Below are 7,952 nucleotides of genomic sequence, written 5' to 3' on the forward strand. Positions count from 1 at the left end.
TGTCAACTTGATGGGTGTGGAGAAAGAAGAAGAAAATCTGGTGGAGGCAAGGAAAGCAAGAGACCCCAGGATGGCGGGACAGCCAAGTGCTGTCCCTGTCAGGGCTCACGGGCCCGGCGTAGCAGTGGGATCCGCAGGCAGAGAAAGCATGCACCTGTTGCAGCATGCTTGGTCTAGCACTCCCGTGGCATCTGCTTTTCATTTCTGTTCTGCAGTTCCATAGAATCCATCCACCAGTACTTGGATGGGACAAGACTGTCAGTGATGGAGAGTGGACACAAGTGGTCCCCGTGCTTGTCTGCCTCCGGGCTGCTCAGCCCTCAGACCCTAGTTTGGGAAGCTCAGTTGCTAGGGCAACATGGAGAGAGAGGCTGCCTTGCCTGAACTTTACCATGAAAACATATAAATCCACAGTAACTTGTGTTCTATATATAGTATATTTGGGAGAAAATTTAAAAACAAAACTGATTTTGTCTTTGTATGCAATCCAGTGCTGTCCACATCTTTCAGCAGATGGAAACCAGAGTTAGAGCTGTGGTTTCAGGGGCATCATTAACGCGTGGCTCAGGGAGAGCCACGGACCAGCAGGCACATGGGGCCCCTTTAACCCTTCCTGCCCTCCTCCTCTCCCCACTACCTCTTCCCAACAGCGGCAAGTGCTACTGTTGAGAACTGGCTAGCTGATGAAGTTACCCACAGTTAGTGTCAGGTTCCTAGCCTGACACTAGCCCAGCTTTGGCTCCTCAATTCTGCTCCCCAGAAGGCAGTTCACACTGTATGTTCGTTGCACTTACATATCCACAGAGGAGGAGACGGTTTAGTAAGTCATAGTGGAATCACCGTGCTGGGTTGCTACATAACAATTTGAAATAGTGACTGAAGAAAATTACATGCACTAAACTTTGTGAAAATTAATAAATGTGCAAAGAAAAAGCGTGAGAGAAGCACCTTCAAACACTGCATAGGAGAGGCTCCAGGGGGATCTGCCTGCTGGTTATCTGTGTTTCTGTAATTCTTGAAAATAATTGTGTGTCACTTCTGCAATCTGAGGACACATAACCAGCAGACATCACTTTTACCAAGGAGAATTTGGGGGCTCTTTTTTTTCCAACCTCTCCTCCCATTGGTTTCTTCAGGGCCCACAGCCTGTGCTAAACGATCTGGTGCCGGACATCGCCATGGGTGTGTCCACGATGTCCCTGAAGGACAGGAGGCTTCCAGAGCTGGCGGTGGACACAGAGTTAAGCCAGTCAGTATCTGAAGCGGGGCCTGGGCCTCCCCAGCATCTTTCATGTATTCCGCAGAGGCATACACACACTTCTCGAAAGAAACACATGCTAGAGCAAAAAACAGAGCTTCGAGAAAATCAGCAGGAATATCCGGATTTCTATGACTTCTCCAGTGCTGCTTGCAGACCTTCAACTCCTGCTCCTAGCAGACGCACCCCTTCCCCTTCGCAAGGTGGATATTTTGGTCCTGATTTGTACAGCCACAATAAGGCATCACCAAGTGGCTTAAAGTCAGCCTGCGTCCCCAGCCAGACCTCTCCTGAAAAGCAGGAGGAAGCTAGGAGAGCGTATCCACTTTCCCCGGACGGGCACCCGCACAGGCAGAAGAATGAGCCAATCCGCCTGGACGTCGTGGAGCAGCCTCCCCCGCGAGCTGACTTTGCTTTGGCGGCCCCGGAAAGCGCTGGTAGCGGTCCAGCCCACGTCAGGGGACGGACCGCAGCAGAAGCTGACTGGACCTTCGGGCTCACGCCCAACAGGCCTTCTTCACATTCGGCATGCAGCTCCGAAGCTCCGGAAGAGAGATCCAGTCGGAGACTGGCAGGCAGTGAGTCCCTGGGTCCTGGAGCACAGAGAGGTGCCGATGTGGAAAGGGAAGATTCGGTCAGCAGAGGAAGGAGGTCACCCAGCAAGCCCGACTTCCTCTACAGGAAATCTGCCCTCTGATGTCCGTGCCTGAGATGGGAAGCACCCACTCTGTGCTGTGGCCCAGCAGCGTGCAGCCCCATCTGTGGGTGCCAGCTGAGGACGAGTGTCCCATCCTTTGATTCTGTTTCCGTGTGTGTGTATGCATTAGACATGGTGTGCTGAGAGGGTTGTGTTGAATGCTGCGTCTGTCTGTTTTTTGTTTGAGCGATTGTGTGGGGAAGCGTTTTTAGGAACAAGCAAGCAAGCTGGCACTTTTTTTTTCTTCTTTTCAAAATGATGGAATTTTTTTGCACTTGTACATTTTATGTGTATTGATTTTATATCAGTATGTTAAAATTTATTGCCACATTTAAAGGACTGTATTTTCATACTTTTTTGCATTTTATCTTTCATCTACCAATTTCCATGTGCATTGGGTTGCACACTGAGATGTATTTTCTTATGAAATAGTTCTGTGTTTATTTTTTAATTATAGAAATTCCAAAGAACAGCACATCACAATGTTCTCTTCTCAGCAGTCGTTTTCGTTCCGAGCGCTCCCTGCTCAGTCTTGGTCAATCTAAAGTCATTTTTCTCTTAACACGTCTTGGAAGCTGGTCTTCATTCCTCCACCAGGGGTCCAGTCAGGGCCCTGGAGGGTTCTGGTTCTTAAAGACAAAGGCCCAGATGAAAGCTGTTGCTTCAGCCACAGCGTGGACGCCGTGGGAATCTGCAGATCCTGGTGGTGTGTGTGGGTCAGCGCGTCTGTCGGCGAGGCTCTGCGGGTCCCTGGCAGTGGGGCACTGCCGACGCCACAGCTGCCCTGGGTGGATCTGGCCTTGAGGCCGGACTCCAGCTGCAGCAGGAGAGGCTGCCTGCTGCCTTCACTTGTGTTGCTCTCTGTGGCAACACAACAATGCAAAGGGCTTCAGTCTTACGGATGTCATTCGGTGTTTGTAAGCATGTGTCCTGTTTTATATGTTTTCCAAAGTGTGTCTGAATTTTGGTGTCCTATAAAAAGTTGTATGATGCTCTGTCACCAAAAAAAACCAAGTTGACAAACATTTGTTTTCAGTTAAACACGACACGTCCTACTTGAACTCCAGTGGGGATGCTGCTTGCCGTTTACTGAACCACTGAGCACACGTAGGGTCTCCCGAGACCCTCTCCCTCGGAAGGGCGATGTGTACGCTGAGGACTGTTTTTCCTAACACTCCAATGTAAATATGATGGTATTTGAGTTTTTAAGTCACTTCCACATTATTTGAGCATTTACTTTGTAGTTTTCCAGACACATCCACACACAGCTGTAGCACTTAGCAAGAAAGAGCCTTCCAGATGCTGGGGCGCCTCTTTCCTCTGTATGTGTGTGTGTGTATATATATATATATATATATAAACTCAGACTCACACTCACTCTAAAACTATGCAGGGCGAGGGAGCCTTTACAAGCTACAATACAAATTAATTCTGTGCACTTGAAGGAAATAATTTCTATTGGGTGTCACCAACTCTTAATTTCTCCTGAAACTGTAGCTTCTCTTCCGGTTTTTCCCACTTTACCCTGTGGATACACACTCAGGAATAATCTGGCATTTTAGAAAAGTCTGACAATAGAGGGTCTCAAGGCTGAGAACTTGTTGGCCTGCCTGCCGCCACGTGCTCCGCCGCCTGCCTCGCCAGCTGCTGCCCGTGCACCTGTGGGCATTGGTCAGCTCACATCCCAAGCTGCCACGAGGTGGGCTGTGCCGTCGCCTGTCGAGCTCCTCTTAGGAAAGATAGACAAACGTAGGACTCTGTTCTCGGGCAGGAGAGGTTTAACTTGGGTAGATGACCATGCCTCTGCCAGCCTTCTGAAACACAAGTTGATTCCGTTGTGTTGCTTTGTGTGTATCTGTGCTTGTGTTGACATGAATTGTTACGATGGTTTTTGCCTGTTCTTCTGACTCAGATTGTCCTGTACTGGTTGTGTACAAGAGGAGCAGGTGGAATTTGGGCCATAACCCTTCTCTCCTGTGCCCTGCTCCGGTTTTGTTTTGGTTTTATTTCCACACGTTACACAAGATCTGTTGAGTATCACACATTCGCTTTTACGAAAATTCCTTAAATATTCCTTCACGTCCCCCAAATTTATGAATTTTGGCAACTGTTTATAATATTACTTAGTTTGTGAAGTTCCCATTTAATAAGTTGCTTACCTGACTAGCCTGTGTATAGAGGGGAAATTCACCCTGGTCTGTGGGGTTGTGAAGCAGTGTGACTTGCTGAAGGTGAACAGGTGTGGGTGCTGTGTGGGTTAGGGTAGGCCTTAGTGGGCTTGCACCGCGTTTGTGAAGTATCGTGAATAGGGTAAGATGACTGTAGCTCTGTGCCTCTGGCTTGGGGACCCATTTATTGCATCTTTTTAAAATGCTGTGCTGAGACAAATACGAAGTCTGAGTAAGGTTGCTCTCAGAAGAAAATCTAGACTTGTGTATACAACACCACTTAGGCCCCAGGAACTGGCCTTTTACTTGGTATAGAAATATAATAAAAACAAATCACAAAAATCAACCAGATCTCCTTTTGAGGCTGTGGACAATCAGGCCACTGGGACAGCCGCCTCCTCTGGCCAGTGCCCGCCCCTGTGCTGGTGACGACAGCCATTGTCTCCACATCAGCACGCAAAGAAAACAGCCGTGCTGCTTAAAGATGCTGATGGCAATTGCTTGTTTTCTTGTTTCAGTTGTGTGATTTTGATGAGTAAATTTAAGTTCAAAGTCACCTGTGGCTCCTAAGGAGGAAAAAGATAGCAGCAGGAAGAGCGCCTCCCCAGAGGGCGCAGCAGAGGGCGCTGCTGAGCTTCCCCGCGCTGCATCCTCTCTCCCTTGTTGCTTTCGTCCAGGCACACGTGCCTAGACCCGAGCGAGTCTAACCTTTCGGTGGCTTCTCGGGCTTTTGGGGCTTTTAGTCAAGTTTTAAAGTATTCAACTGTCTTTGTAGAAAACACATTGAAACTTCATCCATTTCTTGTTTTTGCTTCTGGCTGCACTTGGGTTTCTTTCAGCCCTGCTGCTCAGGTTCTAGCAGTGGGCCCGGGACAGGCCGCCTCGCCCTTCCTCCTTCCCCACAGCGAGCTGTGCAGGGGACTCAGAACCCGCCTCCAGGCCAGGGTCCTGGGTCACTGCTCAAAACCACACACGTTTCCTTCCTGGCCATTAGCTGCTGGTAAGATGCTGTCTTAGCGGCTGTTCTTTTGGGACTGGGTTCGGAGGGCAGCCCCTGCTGCCCCTGGGTCAAGGGGTCAGCTGACTTTGGTGTCTGCAGCAGCGCTGGGTGCTACTCCCGGGCCTGCGGCCATTCACTCTGTCCACTCGGTGATTGACTTTCAAACCTCATTAGAGATAATCTTACTGACAGTCACCAGGCACACCGCTCACGGGAATTTTACTGTTCCTCTTCTTCATGAGCCCTGTTGTATGAACAGTGTTTTATGAAATAAGTTGTCTTTGTCCTAGCACTTGCAATAACTCTTAGTGTTGTTACCACCTGGGCAAGTCTTGGATATACTTTTGGCCTCTAGAAAAAAGTCTCGGACAACATGTGGCCCTTCCATCTTCTGAACATGATAACGCTGTGGTTGTTTCTGTAGAAAGATTACTTGCAAGTGTCCGTCTCTTGAAAATACCCTTGTGTTTGTGTGTTTATGTGGGTTCTGAGACCATATAAGCTCTGGAAGTTTCGTGCACACCTGCAGGCAGCCATGCATCTGGGTTACCTGGGCGGGTCGTACGGAGCCCTTCTGGCCGTCGGTGGCTCACGGGTGCAGGTTCCTGCTGTGTGCGTGCCACTTGCATCCTGAACAGAGGGGGTCTTCTGCCACGCGGCGTTTCTTGTGGTTGTGCTGTTACTGGTATAAGTCAAGTGCCTTCGATGCTAAAGGCTCAGAATTTTTTCTTAAACTGATTTCATGTCCTATGCAAGTGTTTTCTACAACCTGCATAACCAGTACTTTGTAAAACTTGTTTACGCTTCAATTGTACATAATGTTTTTTAAAGAAATATATAGTATTTTTATTTAGGTACCTCCAAACTTGAATTGGTCTGTGTGAAGCATTGTAAAATGATACATTTCTCTTTTGAGTACCGTTACAGTTGTGCAGAGGTTTTCACTGGTTCTATTTTTCTACTGTTACTGAGACGCATGTAACACTAACTTTATCCTAATAGAGTTGGCATTTCCAATAAATGGCTTGTATAGAATCTGCTGAGTGGGACGCGTTCTGTTGCACAGTACAATGCATAGTGTTCAACTCCGTGCGTGCTGCTGCCCCTCGAGGGTGGAGTTGGGAGTTTTCCAAACAGAACTCCTGAGTGTTCCTGGGATCTGTTATTCCAGGCATTTGTTACTGGTACTATTTTCATGGTTTTCATGACAATTGAATGTTTTACTCTGAATCGTCAAGTTTGCTGTTTTCTGTTATTTGGGAATTTCTGAGAGATCTCATTTTACGAGTGTATGGGCGTCTCCAGGGGCAGTTCAGCCTTTGATCCCGTACAGCAGGCCCGGGAACGGGCAGGGCTGGCAGCAGCCCCTGGGAGTCATGGCACGCCCTGCTGGTCCCGGAGCTCCACGCAGCAGGAGGCCCCGAGCTCTCAGGTTTGTCAATGTGTTTCAGTTTAAAAGGGAAATGGAGCCATGGTCTAGAGTCGAAGGTCCAGATATAAAAGGCAGATTACCAAATTGGTCATTTCCTTGTAAACATTGCTATAGGATGGCAGCGCCTTAAGAGTTTAGCTCATCTCACCAGCAAGACCTCACCTGGCGTTTCACCCTTCACCGGGCCCTTTATATCTTGTGACTATCTAAAGGTATCCAGATAAATAAGGTTTTGGGGTGAGCTTTTTACAGATCTGAGGCAGAGCAGGTGGCTGGCCCACAATCCACACCACGGGTGTTTGTGAACTCCAGCTCCTGCTCATGTGGACCCTGGAGGCCGGGGTGCTGGCGTCCAGTGAACCAGCGCAAGGGAGATCTCTGCCTCAGATTTAAACAAAGACGTTCAATGCTAAGCATTTGATGTTTTTTCTTTATCCTTCAATGAGTCATGTACTGTTCTGTGAATTGAGTACTACTGGTGTTATTTTCCAAAAAAAGAAAACTGAAGCAAAAAAGTTACAATGACCTTGCCCAAGTCAGTTGTCAGAACTTGGACAGAAGGCCGGGTGGTCTGGCTTCACACCCCAAGTTCTTGACCATCACAATGTGCTATGCACCAGCAAGGACAGTGGCCCAGGCAGGGGACCGTGGCACGCAGGGGGGTGGAAGCAGGTCCCACGTGACATCCATTTGTTCAGCATGCAAACAGACCTTTATGCTATCACCAGCCAGAGACTGCCAGATGCTGAGCAGCAGCAGTAAATGCCGGGGATGGGGAGGATTCCCTGTGGTGACAGGTGATGGGGGAGCTGAGTGACGGTGACATGGCTGGCTGACACCCAGGGGCCTTCAGTGGCCCAGCTCAGCGTTTCCAGGTTGACCCTGACTGGAAAACCAAGGCCACCGCAAGGTTTCAGCAGGGCCTTAATGAACCACAGGCTTAGAGTCATCCTGGCAGGCCTGTGAGGCGGGGAGAGCTGACCTCTCTCTCATTGCTGGCAACGTGATTGCATTAGGAGTAAGAGGGCCCAGAGTTGGCAGTGGAGGTCCTTCACCAACAGCTTTGAGGGTGGCAGGAGGTGAACCCCCCAAGGGGAAGAGGAGGAAGTCCACTAGAGGGAGATGGAGGGCAAGGGCTGCAGCAAAACCAGCAGAGCCTGGGTGCTTCGAAAACCTAGACGGGATTGTTGCACTAGAAGGAGGGAAGGAGCAGGCGTTTGGCACAGCGGGTAAGATGCCAGATGAGATACCCTCATCCTTGTTTGCATCTGTGTTCCTCAGTTCCAACCCCAGCTCCGCTCCCTGCCAATGCCAAACCTGAGGCAGCCAGCAGTGGATCCAGTCCTTGGGTTCCTGAAACCCTCATGGGACATGGGAGACCCGAATGGAGCTCCAGC

At 49.3% G+C, this 7,952-nt stretch overlaps 1 protein-coding gene across 2 annotated transcripts in view; it reads left to right on the forward strand.

Annotated features, from left to right (window-relative positions):
* BTBD7 (BTB domain containing 7) overlaps positions 1–6,158 on the forward strand; it is a 54,052-nt gene extending 47,894 nt beyond the window's left edge. For both annotated transcript variants that reach the window (XM_040975124.1, XM_040975123.1), the window contains one exon: positions 1,137–6,158. In XM_040975124.1, the coding sequence (XP_040831058.1) occupies positions 1,137–1,955 (819 nt within the window). In that variant the 3' untranslated portion in view covers positions 1,956–6,158. The remainder of the gene's footprint in view (positions 1–1,136) is intronic.
* Positions 6,159–7,952: the final 1,794 nt, after the last annotated feature.

Source organism: Ochotona curzoniae, unplaced genomic scaffold, assembly GCF_017591425.1.
Source record: "Ochotona curzoniae isolate NIBS_2020 unplaced genomic scaffold, NIBS_Ocur_1.0 contig_2688, whole genome shotgun sequence".
Classification (NCBI taxonomy): Eukaryota; Metazoa; Chordata; class Mammalia; order Lagomorpha; family Ochotonidae; genus Ochotona; species Ochotona curzoniae.